Source organism: Streptopelia decaocto, assembly GCF_964273445.1.
Source record: "Streptopelia decaocto genome assembly, chromosome: 11".
In the NCBI taxonomy this organism is placed as follows: Eukaryota; Metazoa; Chordata; class Aves; order Columbiformes; family Columbidae; genus Streptopelia; species Streptopelia decaocto.
In genome coordinates, this window is record NC_138666.1 from 7,100,635 (window position 1) to 7,124,673 (window position 24,039).

At 51.0% G+C, this 24,039-nt stretch overlaps 1 protein-coding gene across 1 annotated transcript in view; it reads right to left on the reverse strand.

The window, feature by feature from the left end:
- Positions 1–24,039, reverse strand: part of JPH3 (junctophilin 3) — a gene marked incomplete at its 5' end in the record, with an annotated part of 53,846 nt that overhangs the window by 22,768 nt on the left and 7,039 nt on the right. The window contains one exon of the mRNA XM_082062651.1: positions 13,779–14,556. Within this exon, the coding sequence (XP_081918777.1) occupies positions 13,779–14,556 (778 nt within the window). The remainder of the gene's footprint in view (positions 1–13,778; positions 14,557–24,039) is intronic.

The following is a 24,039-nucleotide window of genomic DNA, read 5'->3' on the forward strand; positions in this document are numbered from 1 at the left end:
CTGCAGCTCCCGTCCTGCTTCCCTTTGCCCACGGCGTCGGCTTCAGTTCAGCATCCTTCACCAGGCACAGCCTCCCACCTCCAGCACCTCTCTGGCACCCCAAAAATGCTGCAATACCTGCAAGGTAGGAGCAACCCAGGGCCAGGCTCTGTCTAGACATTTCCTTCAGGGAGCAAGGAGATGGCACCAATTAACAACCTGTTTGTTAATTTTCCCTATCTGGCATTTATTGCCCCGATAAAACCCACTCTTAATTCCAGCTTGACTCTTTTCACGGCTCTCCTGACTTGGTTGTTATTGCGCTAGGCTTGCCTTGAGTGATTTGTGAAGGCAGTAATACAGTGCCGGTACTCAGGGGGTGGAATATTAGACACACCAATTAGCTAGCTGTGCATAAATTCCCATTTACCTGCTTATCGCAAGCATATTTGCCTTGCCCGCTTCCTCTGTCTGCTTTTTCCTCCCCTCCTCATTGCTAGAATTTTTAATCAAGAAGAAAAAGCAGCTAATGTGACCTCTGACATGACGTAATGCAGCCAAAAACGTCTGCTCCGGCTCTTTGAAGCCAGACAGAAAGCAGGTGCTGTGCATAGCAAAGAGAAAGCCTGGTTTCCCCTGCCCACTGCCAGACTTCATGGCTCTGGATGGGGATCTTGGGGTGGGAGGATGGAGCATCCTTGCCCGAGCTCCGTGTGCCGGTGCTGGGAGCAATGAGCTGGGATGGCACGGGGAGGAAGGAATGATTACTGAAGGCTCTGACAAAATTACTCTGAAAGTCACATTTCACGAGAAAAGTCTTCAATTTTTTTGAAAAAAAAAAAAGTCAAAGCCTTTAATCATGGAAAAAAGCCTCAATGCACTTGTTTGTTATTGCCCAAGGAGGGAACAATATAGAGAAGCATGAGAAACATTGTGGTCAAAAGGCCAAATCTGAGTTTCCCTGTGGTTATATGCTGGGAAATGTAACGTTACGGGGGAAACTGTTCCCAGGTAAGCTGGAGGACCTTGTGGAGAGCAGGTTCCCATGTCCCAGCTGGGGCACGGCACATGCGGGCTCTCTGAAATTCGTGAAAACAGGAATGGAGCCAGTTTTCATTTAGCTCCTCGCTTCAAGCACCTGTGCCGGACTCATTTCTACCTTTATATTTTTGTAGCTTACAAATGGGAGAGCAAATCACCAAGGTGTCATTTGCCGTTTTGCACTGAAATACAATTTTTTCATCCAAGTAAGAGAAAAAAAAGTATCCTGGGCTGTGCGCTCCTGCCCTGTGCCTTACCTTTAAGTAGACAAAATGAGTTTTGCTGGAGAACTGAATTCACAATGTGCAATGGTGCAAAGTCCCAGTGGTCTGGGGCACAAGGATGAGCCACAATCAAATGTCATGTCCCAAAATCCTGGGAGAAACATGGCCCAAACCTCAGCCCAGAGCAGGCAGCAAGTTGCATCGTGACATCTTGGATGCTCTCATCCCTGGAACCCTGAGCCAGGTCCTTCCCAACAGAGAAGGATGGGAGCAGCCAAAAGGCCATCACACTGCAGTGCTCTCCATCCAGCATCCCAAAACAGTTGTGGGGCTGCTTGGATTTGTTTCATTTATTCCTGTTGCTGCTAAACAAAAAATTCAGGCCCTGGCATGAGCAAACCAAACCCCATTAACTTCAAGGGGCTGGGCCAGGTGGAGTTGGTACCCAAAGGCACATCTTTCACCGTTAGCCAGGACGCTGCCAGCATCTCTTTGGCCAAGGGACATGCAGAATAAGCGGAGCCAGGCAGACCCGTGCATCTCCCTCCCGGTGGGTTTCCTTCCTTTTAATTTTTTGCCCCACTCCCTAGCAAGGGCAAAGCTGATGGGTCTTTTGCACCAGAAACGATGCACAAGCTGCCCTGAGATGTCATTTACAGCTCGCAAGATGATCAACATCTGGAGAGGGAGTCTCGTCTCCTGCCATCTGTCACTCGTGATGAAGCTATGGAGGATGCAGGTGAGTGACGCGGCCAGGCAGGACCTGCCAGCCCAGGAGCGGCGCTTTGCCTTGGAAAAAGGACAGATTTGGTGCCATCGTCCCCACCATGGTCCCAGCCTCACCGACCAAAGGAGACAGATTTGGCATCACTCTGGACTTGTTTCCTGGCTCAAACATGGCAGAGATGCACAGCGATGGACCACGAGCTGCCCCCAAATCAGACACAGAGGAAGCAAGAGCAAACTCCAGCTCCAAGGATGGAGTTTCCCTTTTTTCTTATAAATTGATGAAGGCATGAGATAGTTGCTGTGATGCTGGGAGTGTCAGTAGCTTCTGGGAAGCTATGGGTGGTGATGCAAAACCTGTAGGAACCTGCTTGGATCAGGGTTTGGGAAGAATTAGCTTCAGGGAAGGGAAAGAAGTGAGCAGGGGGGATGCTGCCTGCTTTCCAGATGTCTTGGGGCAGGTTTCCATGATTTTACTGGATAATTGTCATGTACATAGTGGAAAAAGTACATAATGGACATGTACATAATGGGTATATATATAATGGAAATGGGAAACACTGACGTCCCCTTCTTCATGCTGTGCTCTCGCGGAGGGCCGGCAGACAGCCCTCCACGCAAATGTCCCAAAGGCACAACCACGCCATAAATACTCCCCTAACCCTGCGCAAAAATAGCACATTACAAATGATCCTGCCACTTCCAGGCAGGAGGCAAAACAGGTTGGAAGAAATCACTAACAACCCTCAGAAAATTAAAAACAAAATAAGAAAAAGCCCAAGAAAAAAAGCAAGCAAAGGCACCAAATCTCCAAGGAACCTGGGCAGCGCTGGATCATCTGCACGCTGCAGATCTATACTGTCTGTATTAAATGCAAAACCAGAACAGCAGAAAAGCCCTATATCAATGCCGCATTTGGGTGGAGATTTTTAAATGCACAACAGGCCAAGTTATAGCTCCCCGAGCAGCCATAACTCAGCCTGCCTGGACATGTGGAGCGTTGGGTTTGGCTGTACGTGCTGCTGACTCTAATGGCTTCAGGCTGCATCCCGCATTCCGCTCGCATCGCCCTGTCTCTGGGCAAGGCTGGCTCCAAAGGCGGCACCTCCAAGCCCTCGTGAGCCCAACCCTGCTCACTACGCCGGGAAGATGCCAGGATTTTGGTGGGAGGCTTGGCCGTGGCGGGTGTGGAGAGGTGGCTTGGTGTAACGTTACCTGGATTTATTGGGGAGAGGAGTTTAGAGATCTAGTCAGGATATGATCACCCCCACTCCAGCCACAAATTTGGAGGAACCTTCATGGGATAGATGAAGGTGGTTAGAAAAAGCCTGGCTCAGTATGGACACCAGGTGCCTCCTCCTGCCATGACCTGGTCGAAAGGTGGAGAATTTGGTGGACCATCAGCATCCCACCCTGACCTCCAACACTATCCCCAAAACAGCCCATTCCTCCCTGTTTTTCACACTGACCTCCTCACTTGGCTGATGCCATGCACGGGATGAAGAGTGGGGTGGAAACCTCAAAGCCAAAGGTGCAAAATGCAGCACAGAGAAACTCAAACAGGCCATGGGCTAAGGGAGGTGAAGGAGCCTCTGGTTTACCTTATGGGAAGCCCTAAAATCCCTTTGAGGAGCCATCTGCACAGCCTGGCCCTTTGGGAATAGTCAGGAACTTCTCCCTACAGCCAAGGGAAAAGTCCTTGGAGTAAGAGAATTTGGGAAGTTCAAGCGAAAAACTCCAGGCGAGGGAGGCAATGACAGGCAAGCAAAGCCGATCTGTTGGTTTAATTTCAGTCTCATTTTGATGCCTAAAAAACAAGTCAAATCAAATTCTGAAGCAAAACACAACAGAATAGCAAAGAAAAGTATTTTTCCCTTTCCTGACCCTTCACCCTGTTCAGGGTTTTGGCTGAAATTCTTTGGCAGTTTCACAAGTTTTGGTCACCTCAAGTAAAACAGACATTTGGCATATGAACTTTCCAGGCAATTTTTTTTTCTGCTGCTGAAGCCACAAAAGCCCAGAAGATGCAACGCAACGTTGAGCTCATGGTTTTCCTTTCCCTTGGTGATGGGCTGATGGACAGGGATAATCCATGATATCCACACACTGTTTTAACCAGCCAACACCCAACAGCAAAACCCACCCCAGTTCAGAGCAAACTGCAGAAAAAAAAATCTCATGCAGAGTCAACGACAAACTCATTTAACTGAACTTAATATTTTAGTGCCAGCACAGCTTGGACTGAGGCCAAGACATGGAGCTGAAATGGCCTTGGGAGCGCTGGCGGATGCTCTCCAGCTGTCGGAGGGGACGTGGTTGATATCCAACCTCTCCCACTGAGCCTTCTCCACTTCCAGCCCTGTGGGGTGGAAGAGAGGACGTGACAGGGTTCTAAGGGATGGGTTAAAACAGGCCAGTCTTCTGAGTGATGGAAAAATGTATTTCTATTGCCAGGGCCCTAAGAGATGCTCAGAAAGCAAACACCATGTCCATGTCTTGCTCCACGCAGCTGGGAAGAGGCTGGTTCCCTACCTGGAGTGAGACACTGGTGATGGGCACTGTTCTGTGCCCTTCTTGCCACATTCAGTCTCGCCAGGATCGACCTGGTGACCACAGGGACCTTCTCTCTGCTCTAAGGGGCAACCACCCCCAAAGCGGCTGGTCAGAGACAGCCACACATGGGACATGGCAATGTCACCTCCATCCCCACTGCCACATCCAGCTCCCATGTCTGCACACTGGGAACCCCCAGGAATGATGAGAAAATGCCAACCCAGAGAGAAAATTCCAACTCAGAACAAAAATGATCCCCAAGGAAAACAGCCAGCATCCCTTAACCCTATTGCTTACAGCATCCTGGGGGATGAGGACCTTCCTTGGCTGTGCCCCAAACCCAGGGTACCACCATCCCCCGGTGCAGCCGAGCCCTGTGCAGAGTTTGGCTGGACACAGACCTGCATGGAAATCTCATCTGGAAACAGTACCCACCAAATCCGCCAACAACAGATGCTAAAATGCTGCAGAAATATGCTCGGTGCCAGGCTGCTGTCACTGGTCTCTGCAGTTCTGGTCCCCATGGGGAGGGATAGAGGGGACAGGAGTGTTCAGTGAAATTTCTCGTTGTCTGCATGGGTTTCTCCTCCCTGTCACCTGGGTGTTTTTGAGCACCCAAGAGCCCAAAAGCCAGCCTGCATCCCCAAAAACCCCATTTCTCACCAGGCATTTGAAGATCAGGGAGTCAGGTGTGAGCTGCGGGGTCTGCAGTGGGTTTGCCTGCTCCTGCACCCAGCTTGGATCCTCAGCTGGTGGGTGCTGCTCATCCTGGTGCACCCTGAGCATCCCATGGGACCCCCCGAGTGAGATGCTGCCACTGGGGACCACTGGGGCAGCGAGTCCCCAAAAGCCGATGTGCCCCAAGGCTGGCAGACACCCCACATTTGTGGGTCTGTGCTGCTTCCAAGGCAAAGCCAGTGAAAATTTCCATGTAAGAAGTCAGCAACACACGAGGGGAAGAGACCCAGAACCCATCTCTGCCAGGACAGAATCTGGGCTTTTAATTATTTATGCTTCACCTCCGTGCTGTGGTGATGAGACAGATCAGAGACACAGCCAGATAACGGAGAGAAGGCTGCAGGCTGTTTCCCCGGAGAGGCCATTTATACAATTCAGGTGAACCCAGGGCTACTGACCCCTGTCCAAATCCTGCCTCACGCCTCTCCCCATGGACAGGCATCTTCTCAACAGCACCCCTGGCTCTACCACCACACACAGTCGTTCTCATGCAGATCCCCAGGAGTGAAAAGTTGGGGAAGAGCTGCCACCTGCCACAGCTTTTCGAAGCTCCCCAGGGATGTTGTCATGTTGGATGGGGACCGGCTGTGGCCACCTGCCAGCAAGGTGGCTGTGGGACAGCCCCTGCGACCGCTGCATCCAGTTTTGAGCACGCAAACTGATTTCTCCTCCATAAGGGAGTCCGACCCCAAAGAACTGCTGCTCAGGGTTCAGAACGGCATCATTGAGCCATCAAGCCTCACAAAGACACTTCATGGTGTGGTGTCCACTGACCCAACCTCGCTTGGGTTCCACATCTCCAGCAGGTTTTGCTTTGAGGATGGACACTAGACATCCTTTAATTCAGCAGAATTAATTCAGAAAATCTCTACGCCCTGGTCCCATGCTCCCTTCTGCCCACTTGGCTCCCATCAGGGTGCACCCAGCCCATGTCCCATGGGACGCTCCTGATGCTGAACTGGGTAAACCAACACTCCTCCCCTGCCATGTCCCTGGAAGGTGACACACGGTGACAGGGCGGGGCGGATTTGGGCTGTGGTTGCAGCGAGGCTGTGCTGTCCCAGTTGGCAGCAAAGGGCTGCTGTTCGCTGGTGACAAGGGCCAGCAGAGATGAGATACAATTGAAAAGAAGGTCTCACCAGGCAATGAGCTGAACAGCAGGCATAGCCACGTCACCACTGCCATGGGATTTTAGGGTGCTCAGCACCCTGAAGAATTGGGACCTTTCTTAGTCACAACTTTAAAGGGATAATCGGTCGTATCCATGGGTTAAATCCCTCTGGGATTTTCAGGGGGGAAATTCGCTTAGCAGGGTCTATGGTCAAATCCTTTAATTTCCTGGATTAGGAAGCCAGGACAAGTTTGTCATTTGTCCTGCATAGAGGAGGTGACAGAAACCTCATTGCTCGAAGCTTTTCAAACTGACTTGCAAGAGTCTTGTGGGATTGGGACCCCCCATGGCAGTGACAGTCCCCCAACATCCCAATCGCTGGCTGTGGGGAGAAGTGATGCTCATGAACACCAGCAAGGAAAAACACATTTTTGCCCATCTCTGCATTTTCATCTCTGTTCTCTGGGTTTTTTGGGTGGTGGGACACGCTGGCAGGGATGCGACGCTCAGCAACCCCCACTTCTAGCCCTTGGCCTTGGCTGTGGGTTTGTGTGTCACCCCACCAGGCTCCCAGCAGCCGGAGGGTGAGGATGAGGATGGAGGGAGCGAGGGGCGGCGAGCCAGCCCGCCTGCCAGGCAGCTGCTGCAGGTGGATCCCTCCCTTCCCTCCCAAAGATCGCTGAGAAAAGCAACGCTGCAGTTTCTGCTCGTTGAATAGGAAAAGCAGCATAAAGGAAAATCAGGGCTGTATTTTTTTGTTGTTGTTGGCTTTTTCTTTTTTTTTCCCATTCTGATGAAGGGCTGCTCCATCCAAAAGCAAGCACATGAGGAAGAGGCTTCACCATCCTCTTCTTCAGCTTGTTCCCTCTTCCCTGTGCTGTGCAGGCAGTCAGGACAGGCAGGAGGTTATTTTGTTAGTGGGAAGAATCTAACACAGCTCAAGGGGGCTGAAATAATCCTGCACCATCTCCTGAGAAGGGCTGGATCCCTCTCCCAGCTCATGTTACTTCATCACGACCTGACAATGTTGGAAATGATTAAATTAAAGCATGTTGCACACCTGGCTCATGGAGCCGGGGTGGTTTAGCTTGTATTTGGAGAGGGAAGGTGATGGGAGCCGCCGAGTCGTGGCTGAAGGATGGGAGAGCAATGAAGGGAGAGGGGCTGGCGAAACCCACACTGAGCTGCTCTCCTAGAAGCTAAAAAAGACCCTGCTGAGGTTTTTTCCAGTTGGATTACTCTGTAAAGCATCATTCCTATGAAAAGCACTTAATTTTTCCAGCGTCCCTCCGCCCCAGGCAGCAGGGTGGCAGTCGGGGACACGCAGAGCAGGCCCTGCGCTAGCGTGACGGCTCCTCCTGACTTTTGACACGGCCGCAAAAGGGCTTAACGCTGTTAAGTCCTGTCTGAGCAGGAGGTTATTAAATTGGCATTGCAGGAGGACTTAAAGAGTCACGGTGCAGGCAGCAGGTCCCCAAGAGCAGTGGGAAGGACATGATGCTCCAGGACGCCACGTGGGGATCCGCCATTCCTCAAATGTCCTGGACTAGAGGTGGAAATTGTTGTTGAGTCAGAGGCACCCGTGTCATCACGGCTGACAGCAGCACACGAATGGGAGGGACAACAGCTGATCCTAATCTCTGCCGCCCGCGGGATCGCCTGACCCCTGTCAACACGGGTGGGGAGGGAGGTGGCAGAGGGGACAGTCACCATGCTCTGCTCAGCTCTGTCAGCAGCACAGCCTGTCGGAGGCTGCCAGCCCTGGGCTTTGCTCCTCTCAGTATTGCACAAGGGCTGTTTGGGAGGGAGGGGAGGCAGGGAGGAAAAAGAAAATGCTAATGTAAAGAGAATGACCTGCTCCAGCTGATTTCAGCCTTTGAGTCACTTCCATCCATCTCCCCTGTGCTTTTCTGCCTGTTGCTCTGTCCTCTGCACCCCTCAAGGAAAGGATGGAGAAGGGATGGAGGGTTCACGGTCATAGAATCACAGAACAGTTTGGCTTTAAGGGACCTTCAAAGCTCCCCCAGTGCCACCCCTGCCATGAGCAGGGACATCTTCACCAGCTCAGGTTGCTCAGAGCCCCGTCCAGCCTGGCCTGGGATGTCTCCAGGGATGGTGCATCCACCACCTCTCTGGCCACCCTGGGCCAGGCTCTCACCACCCTCAGGGGCAAAAACTCCTTCCTCGTGTCCAGCCTGAATCTTCCTCCTCTAGCTTAAAACCATCACCCCTTATCCTATGTCACAACAGGCCATGCTAAAAAGTCTGTCCCCATTTTTCTTATCGGCCCCTTTTAAGTACAGAAAGGCCACAATAAGGTCTCCCCGGAGCTTCTCTTCTCCAGCTGAAAACCCCAACTCTCTGAGCCTGTCCTCCCAGCAGAGCTGACCCAGCCTCAGATCCTGGGCCAAGAGGTGCCCAAAAAGGGCCTGGACAAGGTGTGGGAGACCCTGACATGCTTGGTCTGAACCCTGAATTGTTTGCTCAGCCCTGTCCCCACAACTGGTTCTGTTGTGACCTATCTCAGCTTCAATCTGCTGCCACCTCATCCCCATCATCCCAACCCGAGGAAGGGGACACGCACCAGCGTTCCCTGTCACACACATCCCCCTTCATTCCCCTTCGCCATACGCAGGGAAAGCCCCGAGGTGGGATTAGGGTGACACTAATGCAGGACCCCCGCAGTCACAGCATCCGAAAAGCCAGTGGAAACCGTAAATCAAATGCAGTCAAGTACAATCACAAAGCTGCAGGCACAGGCCTGAGAGAGCATTAAGCAGCATTATCACGGCTCGGCGTACTGCCGGTAGTGACATTACCGCAACTTAAAATGTTTGGGATCAGAACTGCAGAATCTACTATTTTCTGTTGGTTTTGCCTGGGCTGCACTTCCTTTTTTTTTTTTTTTTTTCTGAAGAAAATACCTGTTTGGCTCAAACAACCTTCTGCACTTTGCTATTCAGCTCTCCGGGGCTTTTATTTGTGTTCCTGCTCCCCACGGTACGTCAAATGTGGATGGATGCTTCGCCCTCACTGCAGCATCCTGAAAGAGCATCCAGGCTGAATCCAAACATTTTCCTTTACCTGTTCTCGCTGCCAGGTTGTCTTTATTTGCTTCCTTTTCTTTTTTCTCCAGTTTCCCTTTCTGAAGTCAAATGACACCGTGTTAATTCGTAGCCCGATTCCTCCTGAGAGTATTGAGCTTAATTATATTTTTCTCATCATTGGTGAATGGCTCGGCTGTAATTACGCCTGGAAGTGCATTAGTTGCTTAGGACTAACCTGAGAACAGGATCCCCTCCGGGGTGCTCGGGCATCAGCTGCTCCAAGGAGCTGTTATTTAAGGTGCTGAACAACGGGACCTTGCGCTGGAGAGGAGCTGAGTACTCATCAAATGTCACCCATCTCTGGGACTCACATCCCTAGCACTGGTGACGTCCCTTCCTCTCATCAGTAATCCAGCCACTAATTACAAAACCTTGAACTGTGGTAGCAGAAGGAAAGCCTGGAGAGAATCAGGGTCTGTCTGCTTCGCATTAGAACTGCCATCATCTGTCGCAGAGAGCTGGGGATGGTCCTCTCCAATGCTCCGTGTGCATCTGTCCTCTGTGGCCAGCATCTATGCTGAAAGCCAAGGAGTGAAGATGAGCTTTCTGGTCCACCTCTCTTGCCTAGATATTATATTTTAGTTGACCAGGACACACCAGTGCCTTTGGACAATTTGCCTTAGGTACCAATGCTATCACTAACGGTGTCTCTGGTGTATCCTTCATCCTTCTAGGGCAGCAGCAGCAATCGTGATGGCTCTTGGCTCATATGAGAGGGGAATAAAACAGCCCTGAGCACAAAGAGGACACCCTGAACCTTCATTTTAAACAAGCTGAAAAAGGGTTACCTTCCTGGCTACCTCTGAAAACAAATATTTGATATCAACAGTAGTTTTTCAGATCTGATTTGTAGCCTTTTTCACCCACTGAATTTACACAAACTATTTCAGCAAGTGGGAGATATAAGAGGAAAGCAAGTGTTATTTCATTTTAATTGCATCAAAGAAAATTTAGGAGAATCATCTACCGAACCTAAAAAACTATTCCCTAAATGAGCTTACTTTTCTGTGTCACAGATAACATTGTGCTCTGTTCAGACTAAAACAACTTTAAGAATCCAATTTACTTGTCTTCAGTACACTATGTTTTTAGCCTACTTTCCTCAGGAAATGGGGCTTACTTATGTGATTGTGCTGTTTATATATCTATATGCCATCACTCCCACACTAATAACTTTTGAACGTGTTGGCCAATTCCAACCAAATCTGACAGAGAGGTAGAGTTTTCAAAAATACTGAATTCTCACAAATTTAATGAAATACGTGGGTGGGCACATATTTTCCCCCACCAAAGGAAAGGCTGCAGAGTGAACTCAGCCATATTATTAGACAGAAGAGAATACACACACACACACCAGTGCTGCTCTAAAGCCCCAGGTGCTGGTAAACCAGAGCTCACATCGGTTTTAGATGGGGAATATCACACCCCTGAGCCCCAAAACCACCAAAACGAGCATCAGGATCTCCACCAATGCAACCGCTGCCTCTTTCGTGCATTTCTTTCCGTTTGGACGATGCAATTTTGTTTGTGGACACTGCAGGGGCGTGTTTATTCATTTAGAAGCTTTAAAATTAATCGGACTAATTATATGAAAGCCTTTCTAACTGGTTCTGGGTTTGCAAAACCTTGCTGTGCTTTGGTTTGGCATGCTGAGGAGAGACTGTCAGTGCAAAATACCCTTGCAAAGGGAAGAGCTTGAGCTGCAGGATCATGGGTTTCACACAAATCATGTCCCCTCACTTGCATTTTGAGCTCCTTGGACCTCTCCTGCATGCAGCTGAATCACAAAGCCAAGACACCCTCCAAGACCTTGGGGCTGAGCCTACATGCCCACCTAGTCCCACCTGCCCTGTGTCTCCAGCAAAGCCTAAAACTCGCAATGCTGCCCGGCCATAACCGAATTGTTTGGCTTGTTGCTGATAGATTTTGGGGTCTCAGCATGAACATTAACACAGACAGTGAAAATTCCTGGGACGGATGTCATTGGCAGCGGGTAACCCAGCGTTAATGCACCATGCATCACATCGGAGTCTGTCCATCCCCAGCTCCTGCAGCGAGAGACGGGCTGTGCGGATCAATAAAGGGCTTTTCAACACACCAGCAGCCCTCGTACACTGCAGGCGATGGCTGTGCCACAAAAAGAGCAAAACCATGGCTTCCCGGCACTTGTTTTCTTCTACATGTGTCTACTCAAGAACAGACTAGTTAAGACCGAGTGGAAAAGGTGGAGGGAGCCGGGATGCAGGATGGAGATGTCAGGTTACTCGCAGAGTGTTTTCTGGTGGGACCAGGTTCAGTCTCTGACAGATTATCCTCAAAGCACTGTGCTCCCATTTATTCATTTCTTTGTATCTTCACCCATGGTTAAAGGGGTACCCTAACCGGTCCCCACATCCCACAGCTTTTCTCCTCCTCTGTGCACACGCATGGCCGCAGGCTCCATCCTCCCTCCCAGCACCGCTGCTGCGCTCCCGCAGAGCTCAGGACAGCAGTACCCAGCTTTCCTGTCCAATTTGATTATTTCCTTCTCCTCTCTCAATTAGAAGGTGGAATGCTATATGCCAAGAGCTCATTAAAGTATTTCCAACATGAGGGGGGCATTTCTCTTCCAACTCCTGCTCTCATGGATTTCTAGGACCATCACTGCCTGGGGATGGAGGATGCTCAGATGCTCATCCCACAGCAGACTAGAGCTCCACATTTCCAGGGCTCAGGCCCTTATATCAAGGCACTTGCATTGCCAGATCACAGGGAAAGATTTTTTCCGCTGCTTTGCAGTCTGTTTCCTACCTGGCAATCTAGTGGGACTTTTTTTTTCCAAAGCTTTGACAACAATTTGGTACAACATCAGCTCGAAAACATCATCAAGCCCAAATATGCTCCCAAAGCAGGCTTGGGAGTCTCATTCACATTGCAGATAAGTCATCGGCAGACATGCTGATAAAGATTTCAAGTGTGACTCTGCATACAAATCATCCAGACCCAACAATTAATCCAGCACAGGAGAATGGGGAGGTACCTGGGTTTTTCCCCTTACCCCAGCCCTTTTTCCCCAGACTGGCTGCTATGTGTGATGCTCACTCAGAAACCAGAAAGCATTGACCATGCTGTATTAAACCATCCCCAAAAAGTGATACAAAGGGCCCTGAATTTGGCAGAGGAACTCCCCTCTTGTCTGGGTGCTCACTAAAAGTCACAAAGCTCCAAGATGCTCACGTTGCCCCTGCTTTGAGTTGGCAGTTGGATTCTATTTCAACCCAAAGTAGACATGAACCATTTTTTCCTCCCTCTTGTTGGTTTTCAGCCAGATCAGGGTCCTGTTCTGAATCACTGAGCAGCTCCATGATGGCTCCAGCTGGCCCGGGGAGCAGGGGCTTCCTGGGGCTCGTAGGGATTATTTGGGCGCCCAGATCTGCTGTTTTCTAGCAGAGCCTCAGGCATGGCAAGCTCACCTCAAGCATCAGCTGCAGCCAGGGATTTGCCTGCTTTTCCACTCCAAACCTCTTTTGGGAACAGAAATAGCTGGGAATCCTCCTAACCCTGGGATGGTTTCTCTTGGATATAAGTCAGAGGATACAGGGAAAGAGCATCTCAGGAGCTCTTCTGCTAAAGGTATCATCCTGCATACTAAAGAGGCTAAGGAGAAACGGGGTAAATAAGCCAATATATCCTAAATGACAGCACCAGCCTGTGAGATCCGCACAGTGACCCACAATTGCAGTCCCATCACAGTGCCACCACCCCTTGCGAAGGCTGCAGTGAACACTGGGTGACCCGGCACGGCCTCACCAGATGGTTCGGGAGGGTCACAGAATCATAGAGTCATTTTGGTTAGAAAAGAGCCTCAATATCATTAAGTCCAACTGTTAACCCAACACTGTCATCCACAGCTCAGTTGAAGTTAGCAGAGGGACAATTTAGTTTGGATCCACCCCATTTTGAACGCTACCCATGATGCTTGGGCAAGCCCAGCTGCTTGGCTTTCCAGGATGCCGCCTGCTCCCTCTTCAGGGTTCAGAGAACCACAGAACAGTTTGGGTTGGAAGGGACCTTCAAAGCTCCAATCATCTTGCAATGAGCAGGGGCATCTTCACCCAGATCAGGTTGTCCAGATTACACTGACCACTGCCTGTACCAACAGATGCTCATCACAACATGTGCCCAACTCCAGTACCTTCCTTAAAATTCCCCCCGGAGCACCTACTACTGTGAAAAGACTCATCCCACTTCTCCCATCAAACCGCAACCATTGAGACAGGACCTTGCTGAGACGCCACGTTAGGACGAGGACCACCCTACCTGGACGCCGCGATCTCCGCTTTCTGCTTGGCGATGGTGGCTGCCCGCTCGGCTGCCTCCATGGCCCGATCCACCTTCTCACGGATCTTGCTGGCCCGCAGTGGGATGAGGTTCTTCCTCTTGCCGCTGACCAGGACATTCTGCTTGTACTTGCCCTCCTCCTTGGTGCCGTCAGGGAAGGTCATGCAGCCGTAGCCGTGGCGCTTGTTATTGGCCCACTCTCCCTCGTACTTCAGCCCATCCGAGCGCTGGCTCACCCCGAAGCCTGACCGCTTGTCGTTCTTCCACTCGCCAACGTAGATCTCGGTGGTGGTGGCGTCTATGTCGTCTTCGATGACAGAGAGCTCAGCTTCGCCCTCGCCCAGGCTGATGGTGGAGTTGATGTCACTGGCGGTGGAGCTGACCGTGCTCATCCCGGCTTCGCTCCGGAATGAGCTCTGCTTGCTCCGCTGGCTGGCCAAGGAGCTCTTTGACTCGGACTTACGGAGCTTGAGCCCGCTCAGCAGCGACCGTCGGAATATGCCCTTCTTCTTGCTCTTGAGGATCTCGGCATCGCTGTGGGCCATGAGGACAAAGCCACCGCGGGAGACAGCGGGGCTGCCGGCCACCGCCGGCGAGGAGTCGGGGTGCAGCGCCGTGCCGTTGGTGTGCTCGCTGCGCAGGGAGTTGATGGACGTCCTCAGGGGTGACCTGATAACCGCAGCCATGCCGTAGGGAACGCTCTGCCGGACGCCATAACCCTGGCGCATCCCTCCGACCCACTGGCCCTGGTATGTCCCTGGAAAGAGGAGACAAAAAGCAAAGAGGGGTTTCATGGCACAGCATCCTGCTGACGGCTAACAGCATCAAACCCCTCTGCGAGCCCTTTGCAAAGCGCAGCTCTGGATGCCAGTCCCATCTCTGTGACAAGGACTGTAATGTCACGTCTGGGAAAACAACATTTTGGTGAGACTGCAGGTGTGCACTTCAGCTGCAGCCTGCAAATATTAGAAACCAGCCAAGGCATAGGGAGTGATGCTTCCAAGAACTGCCCCTTGGAGCAACCCCTAATTTGGAAGGGAAGGGAGCAGGGGAGGGGCAGGGGAATCATTATCCAGAAGCAGACTCTGATCCCATCCGTGCTGCCGGCAGTGATGAAAGCGGATGGTATATCACAATGCATTTATTTATATACATAGTGTCTTTCATCCAGCACGTAGTGGAAGGGAGGGGCTCTATAGAAATAAAGGCCTCATGGGGAGAGATCCATTTGGTTATTCTCCTCAGAAACGTGCCCCTGTTTGAACTCCTACATTTGCGTGGGCACTTATGGGAGTTGCTTAACTGGTTATTAGTGGGATGAAACGCACACAGGACCTTGTCACGGCACTGGGAACAGAGGCACAAGGATCCCATCCATTATGCGAAGCACAACCGGAGCACAACGCCCACCCTGTGCACTGCAACACATTGTGGTAATCTGCCCGGGGTTTATAATTCCTTCCCCTCAGCAGCAAGGCCATTGGCACACTTTCGCATTTTATTCCAGCCGGTTGAACTGCGGGGCTGGTTTTTATTCTTAGCTCGGCTTAATGTTTTCTGGACTAGCTCAAGACGCAGTGATTCGCTGCCCACCTAAGCTCACGGGGCGGATTGATGAGCCCAAAGACGGCTCCCTGCTGGGCACTGGTGCTACTGCGATGCTGCAGCTGGTCCCAGCCCAAAGCTGCTGCCTCCATCCCCGGCCAGCGATGCAGAGAGTAGGGTCCTGTACCAGGATGGGCGCAGGCACCACCTCGCAGCATCGGGACCTCCCTTTGTGCCGGCCAACGGAGTCTTAAAATAGACTTGCTGAAATAGTGAACCCTGTGGGAATCCAACCGAAAGAGCCCTGGTGACAAGCCCAAGCTCAGTCTGGTAGAGGTTTTCCAGCCCTTCTCTGCACTAGATGCTTTTTGCCCTTAGCGACCAGGCTGCAATACGTAGACATGAGTAACCTGTCGGGTCCACCTGAGTTGGCTCTTTTGGCTGCAAAAATATTGTTCCCTGAGAACTATTTGCTTTGTTGCAATGTTTTCTGTCTCAATATTTTCCAACAGCCCAGCAGAAAGGATTATTAAAATGGGCTGTTCTGGCCATCCCCATACCAGACAAACCCCACTCTGGCTGCAAGGAGCGATCCCAACCCTATAGCTACACATCCTTTTGCTCCATTTCATTCCTCATGCTGACCCGACCCTCAGGAACCCCTCAGAGGTTTTCACTGCTCGGTTCCTGGGGCTCAGCAGTAGCTCTGGAGACAGTAACGTGCTGGAGCGGCTCACACTGAGCACGGGAACTGCTTATGGAGAACATGAAACCAGCACCCAGGCACATTTTGGCATGAATTTTCAGGTGCGTCAGCTGTGATATCTTGACTTGCACAAACCCCCCGGGGTTTGGGCATCCTTCCCGGTGCTCCGATGCAAGCAACCTCCCAGGTGCTACATTATCTGGTTGACAGCCTTCTGCACCCCAAAAAAATGCTAGGGGACACCATGAAGACTCCCTTGGAGAAGGGACACGGAGAGGCAGGGCCAGGCAGGAAGGATTTACCGAGGGTTTATAGGATTAGCAGCGGGTAGGGAGGCAGAGCTCTGGGATTATGGCAAGCACTGGCAGGACAGGGCGAGGATGGGATGGTGGTGCTGGCTGGGAGGAAGATGTGGGACAGCCAGCAAGATGGCTGGCAAAACAGCTCAGAGGAGATATCAGACATGTACTCTGTTGAGTTTGAACAGTGAGCTTGTCTTGCCCTGGTTCAGCCCACTTTGATGTCCCCAAGAAGTGATGCCGTGCACCCATGGCTCTTCCCGTGCCCAGCGGCACCTGTGACAGTGTCTGTGGCAGGAGAGAGCCCCCCAAACTACCTGCCCATCTCCTAGAGGCTGGGCACCATCTCAATCCCCTTTCTGGTGCCTTCCCAGAACATGTCAGCAGGACGAACTCTGGGGGTGGTGGGCAGCAGCTGGGTGAGAGAGGTTTCTCAGAGCACCCCTGCAATGCAGCCCCCAGGTACCTTGAGGGGTCCTCACACTGGGCTCAGCCTCCTCTTCCCCCTAGAGATGGATTCAATGGGTTTCAGGAAAAGACCATAGAGCTTTTCTTGGAAAAGAGTTTTAAGATCATCAAGTCCGACCATTAACCCAACACTGCCAAGCCCACCTCAAAGCCGTGTCTCTAAACACCACATCTCCACATTTGTTCAACCCCTCCAGGGATGGTGACTCCAGCACCTCCCTGGACAGTCTATTCCAACACCCGACAACCCTCTTTGTGAAGAAATTTTTCCTAATATCCAATCTAAACCTCCGAGGGCACAACTTGAGGTCGTTTCCTCTCACCTTACCACTTGTTACTTGGGAGAAGAGACCAACACCATGCTACAACCTCCTTTTAGGTAGATGTAGAGAGCAATAAGATGTCGGCGAGGGAAAGGGGAAAAGGAGAAAATTTCCCACATGAGACATGTCAGAACCAGCCCTGCCCAAGTCCTGGGCTCTCTTCCCTTGGCTGAATCACTTGACTCAGTCCCTGGCCCCGGGGCAGGTCCCTTGACCTCCCCATCTCCTGGCAAATCTGCAGCTGAAAAAAATAAGCAGGGATTAAACTGAAGCACCGTAAAGCAAGCACAGCCCTTTGCTGAAACCCAGAGGCAGGGAGCAGAATAAAATGCTGCCGGAGCAGCCAAGCCAGTGCATCTCAGCTGGAGCAGAGGCAGCAAATTGGGCACAGCAGGTTCCAGCTGCAGCCTGTGAGTATCTCCAGCAAGGCAGAGGTGCCCGACAAGCTGTCATCTTCACACGGCCTCAAAACCTACTCCTAGAACTGCAAGGCTGCCCAGAGCAATAACTGCATCTCCTTGGCAAGGCTGTTTTTTCGAAGCAGAGTATGCAAGGACGTGAGGAGCCAGCCCATCCTGCTGTTCCCTACCAGCACCAGAGGGCAAAACCTAAACCCCAGCTCCGCTTTCATGGGTGTCGTTGCTCTCCTGTTTGCTTCCCTGCCTCTGGGGACTGTCTAGGAGGGGACAGTCACCTCCCTGATGGCCAGCGAGACAACTGGCCACCTTCATGGCCATCAGCAGATCAAAGCACTTCCTTCTGAGAAGCTGATTTCACCCTTCCTCCCTCACCCCAACAGCACTCCTTCCTCCATCTGACTTCATTACCTTTTAAACCCCTAAATATCCCAGGATTTGGCTGTGAATACTGGAAGGTCTCAGAGCCATCTGATCTGCATTGCTAAGCACTGTCACCTCCTCCCCTTCCACTGCTCAGCTTAACCTCTGCCCCTTCACATTTGCAGATATACGCACAAAGCTTAATCTCACAAGGAGCCGGGAGACTCTTCCTCCCTGCAGAGGAAACAGGATTTTATGATTTTCCACTTTCCATGCCAGGATGGACAGTCTACAGCTACTTCAGAGCTGAAAAAGGAGTGGTCAATGGGAAACACATGCAGGGGGGAACATCAGATGGACTGGGGGTAACAGGACAAGCACGTCTGATGCAAAACATCCCCAGATTGATCTGATGAGGTGCTGAACGGAGGTTCTTGAGGACTTCAGTGCAAATGCAGAGAGCTGAGCAGCTCCCAGCATCGGGGCAGATGAGCAGATGCTCTTTGTTGCTGTGTGCAGGAGGGGAAGATGCCTCCATTGGGATGGGAAATGGGGAACAAGCCAACACTGCTGCAGTCCTGGCCACAAACTGAGTACATTGCCCAAGCCGGGGCGCTATGGAAAAGAGGCAAAGCCACCATCACAGAATCACAGAATCACAGAATGTCAAGGATCGGAAGGGACCTCGAAAGCCCATCCAGTGCAATCGCCCCGCCGGAGCAGGAACACCCAGGTGAGGTCACACAGGAAGGTGTCCAGGTGGGTTTGAATGTCTGCGGAGAAGGAGACTCCACAACCTCCCCAGGCAGCCTGTTCCAGTGTTCCCTGATGGAGGAGAATCACTGGGGAGAAAAATGTGCCAACCACTTCCCCCAGCCATGCAGGTCACTCTTATGGATGCCACCAAGATGCCACAAATATCCATCCCCCCTCTGTGTGACCCTTTTGCACCGGGAAAGAAGAGCAAAGAGCAGCCAAGAAAGTCTTGGACAGAGAAAGTCCTCCTGAGCTCAGTATTTTGTGACTTACTATGGTCATACAACCAAAGCAGCAGCCACTTCTGCTCTGTAGCCCTTCCTTTAATATCAATATTTGCAAAATGCTTCCTGAAGCATTTATTATATGCGATTAATGGAGGGGTTGCATCGAGGAAAATGCAGCATCCATTGTGTGGCCAGGACAGCAGGCGGCTGCTGGCAGGGCCGGGGATGGAGGGAAGTTGTGGACAGGAGCAGATGAACGACAGGAGAGCACTGGACAGCCCAGCAAAGAAATCTCAGCCACCAATACCACCCTGCTGAGAAAAAAGGCCTGATCCTGCCCTGGGAATGGGAATTTTGCCATTCATCATAATGGCAGCAAAATCAGAGCCCGAGGGAATAAGCAGGTTGTGCCGGTTTTACCCCGGTGAATATTTCTTGTCTCCTGATGTAATTGCTCCAGCGGGATTTGGCCAAGATAAAGGTGATGCCAAGAAGGGTGAGGATGTGTCCACACGCGTGTATGCGAATGGAGCAGAGATAAGGAGAGGGCGCAACCTGAGGCTGGGAGAAAATAACTGAAGTCACCCTGAAAGATGGATCGGGGAGAATATTCCTCTTTGGGAAACAGCAAGTGGAGTGTGAGAAAGGGAATGGGCTCATGAGAAAGCCAAGGAAAATCAAGATGGGATGGATATCAGGATGGGATGCAAACGTGGAGAGAAGAAAACGGGCAATGCCTTTGTTGGTCACTTGCACTTGTGTTCTTAAGCTTGGGGTGTGTTGGTTTGTTTTTTTGTCCAGCTCCCCTTGGAGCACAGCTGGATTCTTTCCAAATTGCTTTTAACACTCCTGCAGGAATTTCCATTGCCTTGAGGACCATGCGGAGCTCCATCCTCGGCTGGAGCCAGCCAGACTGGAAGCGGAAAGTGGGAAGTCACTGGCCTCCAAAGCATCATTCCTGATGCTCCAGCAGAAGATTGTATGTTTCGAGAAGTGACAAGCACCAAAAAGTAATCTCATTTGTTGCAGTTATTCAGTGCTTTCTCAGCATTTGGCTCAGGAGGCTGAAATTCATTCTGGGAAGGGAGCAGAGAGTCTGCAGGGCTGCTCCTGTTGTCCCCAAAATCCCTGAAATCGGGTTCGCCCTGGTTTGTACCTTGCAGAAATAGGGAAGCGAGTGGGACCCCATGCAAAGCTGGGTGCAGCCTTATCACCTCCACATTCCCTGCTGGTAACAGGGATAATGCAGTGGCACTCCAGCAATTCAGCCCCATGTTGGGAAGACTAATCAGTTCCTATTGGCAAAGTGCTCCAGGAGGATCTAAGGCATTGCAGACACCAGGAAGAACAATGGGTTTCCATTCATTTCCTTGTCTTTGCCAGTTTTTGATTTTTTTCCTGAGGAGACCCATCTCTATCATCTCCATCTCTGTCTCCATCATCTCCATCTCCATCTCATCTGCCGGGGTACAGCCACTGTGGTGGGGCTTGTGGGCCCACGACTGAGGAGGGACCCACTTGCTCTTGCAGACGAGGTCTTCACCATGGTGGGAAGAGACAACCAGCTCATGGCTTGCTCTTCCCACATGCAGCACATGAGGCTGAAACTTTGGGCAAGAAGACAAATCCCTTCACTGATGTCATTTGACTCTGTACCAGGTGCTTTTTGCCCATAAGAGAGTGATGGAGACGGAAAGGACAGCTGAAACATGTAGAAAATGGCCTTTCTGGCCCAGATGGAGGTAGCCTACAATGTTGCACCCGGGAGGTGAAGGTGAGGAATGCTATGGCATGGAAAGCACCCAGCTTTGCCACTTGCTGCCCTGGCCAAGAGGCTGCCTGGTGTCCACAGTCCTCTCCTGTTCACGGAGAGATGGTGAAGATCAACCACGATGCCCGGGGGAGTCCAGCTTTCAGAGAAATAAGCAGCACCTTAGGGCATGCTGGAGCAAGAGGTGGATTTTGAATGATCCAGATGGAAGCCCTAAGGGATGGAGATGAACTGCTCACAGCCCAGCAGTAAGCGTGGGAGTTCCCTTGGCTGGAGTTGGGACCATTCGTTTGGATATAAAACTCATCCATCTTCACCGTGGCATGGGAAGGAAACAGAAATCAGGACTTTTGGGGTTGGAATGGCTGCATTTTCTTTCCTCCCTGCCTCCATACCCACAGATCTGGCATTTCGCAGGCTGCTGAGCCCTCTGGCTCCACTCCAGGAACACCATTAAGTACCAGCCTTACGGTCTGAAGTCTCCTCGCAGGCTTTTCCTGAACTGAGATGGCCGGTCCTGTTTCCTGCGGGACACGGCCCTTGGCGAGCACACGGGGTAAAGCACACGGGGAGGTTTGCACAGCCCTGCCCCGCACAGAGAAATTCAAGCAGTGACTTAGGATGTTGTAAAACATTTCGAGGCCTGTGGACACATATGTATTATTATCACAACGTGACCTTGGAAAAAGTCTAATATTTAGGACAATATTCTTTATCCATCACTAATATTGAGTTTCAAACAAAAAAAACCCCACGCAAGTAACCTGCCATCACCTGTCAATGCAAGGTATTTCCAGGTTAGTTAAAATACTCAGCGCCATGGGTGCAGCTGCCCAGGCTTTCCCAGCACATGGAGCAGCCGGCAGGTTTCTCTGCAGCAGCCTCTGTCCCATCCCTAAATCATAGCCAGATCCACCCGTTACAGTGACCACGTTGGGCAGTGATTCAAACCTCCCGGCTCGCTTTTGCCACTTCGTGAAATTTGGGAATGAAGTCTGAGTTGCCCGAAGTGCCCGTCCACTTTCCCAAACCCAGCACGAAGTAATCAGTCCTTGCAAATTACTAGTTTATCTTGTAAAGGATCTTTCCTGGTATGCTCACCTCCCCTCTTATCTCTGGACTTTGCAGCATATTAATTAAAGATGTCTGATGGCAATAATTAGGCCGGTCTCTTGAATTACAACAGAAGGAGCAAGTCTTACAGATTTCACGTTCCAGCTATTAGATCACAGAACAGCCCAGGGAGGATTCACACAAAAATCTTGCTTTGCAGCTCAAAAACATCTATCCCAAAGAGATGCGTGAGAGAAAAGAGAGAACTAGAGGATGCTATTAATAATAATAATTAATAATTCATTATGGGGACATCCTTGTTGGCCACGCCAGCTGATGTCCAGCAGTCAGGGGGTCTCGCTGGTAAAATTGTGTCCCCCAAAGGTGCTACCTGCACATGTGGGTCCTCCCGAGCATGCATGTGGGTGCACGTTTGCTGTTGAGGAACCCAAGAGCGGTCCTGCCACCACTGTCACTCCCAGCAGAGGGACAAGCATTGCACTGGGTGACTTGCATTCCTTGCCCTGTCCCCAGCTGCCACTTGGAGAGCAGAGATTGTCCCCCAAATCCCACGTTGCCATGATATGGTGGGCTGGGACTCACCACCTGTGTCGCCCATGGTGAAAGGTGGGAATCGGTGACGGTGCATGTCTGCAATGTCACATGGATACGGTATCAGTGGCAAATTATACCCCCCAGCCCTGCCAAAGCTCCCTATGGCTCTACCCATCACCAAGCCACGCTAAAAACACAGTCAGATGCTTCTGCTGTGGCTGCTTGTTTGCCAAAAATACGCTCTGGTAAGAAGGGGAAGAAATCAAGTATGGATATTTGAGTATGCAAATACTATCTGCAGGCACAAACACGTGATGGGTGTTAGTCACATCGCTTAATGCGAGGCTGGATATGTACATACACAACAGGAACGGTGAGGTTTGGGCATCCGTGGAGAAGGGGAAGGGACAGGAGAAGGGAGAAGAGAGAAGGACTGAAGCAGAGCTGGGTGTTGGGCAGCCTTAAGTCTGTTGCTGGGGCTCAACAAATAATAAATCAGAAGTCTGCAGCTCCTACCAGCATGGCTAGCTTGCACTTTTTAAAGCTAAAGGAAACCAGCCAGCGGGGTGGTTGGGTTTGGGTGTTGTACTGCAGGAGGTGGCTTTGCAAACAGGTTGAGATGGGTGCTGGAGACAAGCGAGCATCTCGCTGGGCACCTCTGCAGAAGCAAGGGCCGAAGCTGGAAAGAGGACATTGCTTTGCAACCAAGAGATCAGCACGATGAAGCTACTTTCCCCGCTAGCAAACATCAATGTGCACCATGGTGTTGCAAAGACTGCTGATATTCGCACTTACAGACGGGAAACTGAGGCACAGAACGAGAGGATGAGTTCCTCCAACAAAACAACTGCTGTTGCGGGCACAAAATAGCTTTGCACAACCTACAGCAAAACTACAGCAGGACAGGGGATGAGGCAAAGCCCTGAAGCTGATGTGATATCTCTGAGCATAACCCCAGCTGTAGGAATTAAACTGTTTTTCCATAGGGAATGGCCAGTGATGAATATGTGCCCTTATAATATTAAGGAGAAGTCACTCCATAAAAATCACAAATGGAAATTCAGCTCGGATAACATCTGCATGAGGAACACTCCCCCAGACCCATCACCAGGTTCGGGCTCGGCCAACAACAGCTTTTGAGGCATTTTGGCTATTTGCTTCAAGGCAGAAAAACTCAAACTTGCTCTCCACCGTGTGCAGGAAAATGCAAGTCTGTCCTGAGCATTCCCTCCCTCTTCCCTCTCATTGTTTCTGTATCTCCAGCTTCCCGGAGCCTGTTTGTGTTCATTAGTAATTGCCTTTTCCAGCCAGCATTCGGAGAAATGCTGCAATTATAATGACAATCAAATCTCAGCATCGCTAATTCTGATGGGGCTCATAATGCGTCTCAGGCCAGTTGTGATTCTTCTTAAAGCGTCAGGTCCTGGAGACAGGGGAAATAATAGCTTTTCAAAAGGAAAGAGGTAAAGAAAGAAATTTCTAGTCTTCCTGGGAATGGGAAGTGCTGGGTCCACTGGAAAGGGAAAGTCAAAGGAGCATCATCCCCTGGTGAAATGGGCCCATAATGCTGCCCAAGGTACCTGAATCCCTGCAGATTTGGCCACCAGTTGGGTCCAAAACCGCGATGAGGCTTTAGTGTGAGGGATGTGAAACACATTAACATATCACTCAGCACGTTTATTATGGCTAATGTGCTCCTCGCACAAAGCAGAGTGAAATCGGGCTAATGCTTAGTCCGTTAATCCGCCAGCGCTCTAA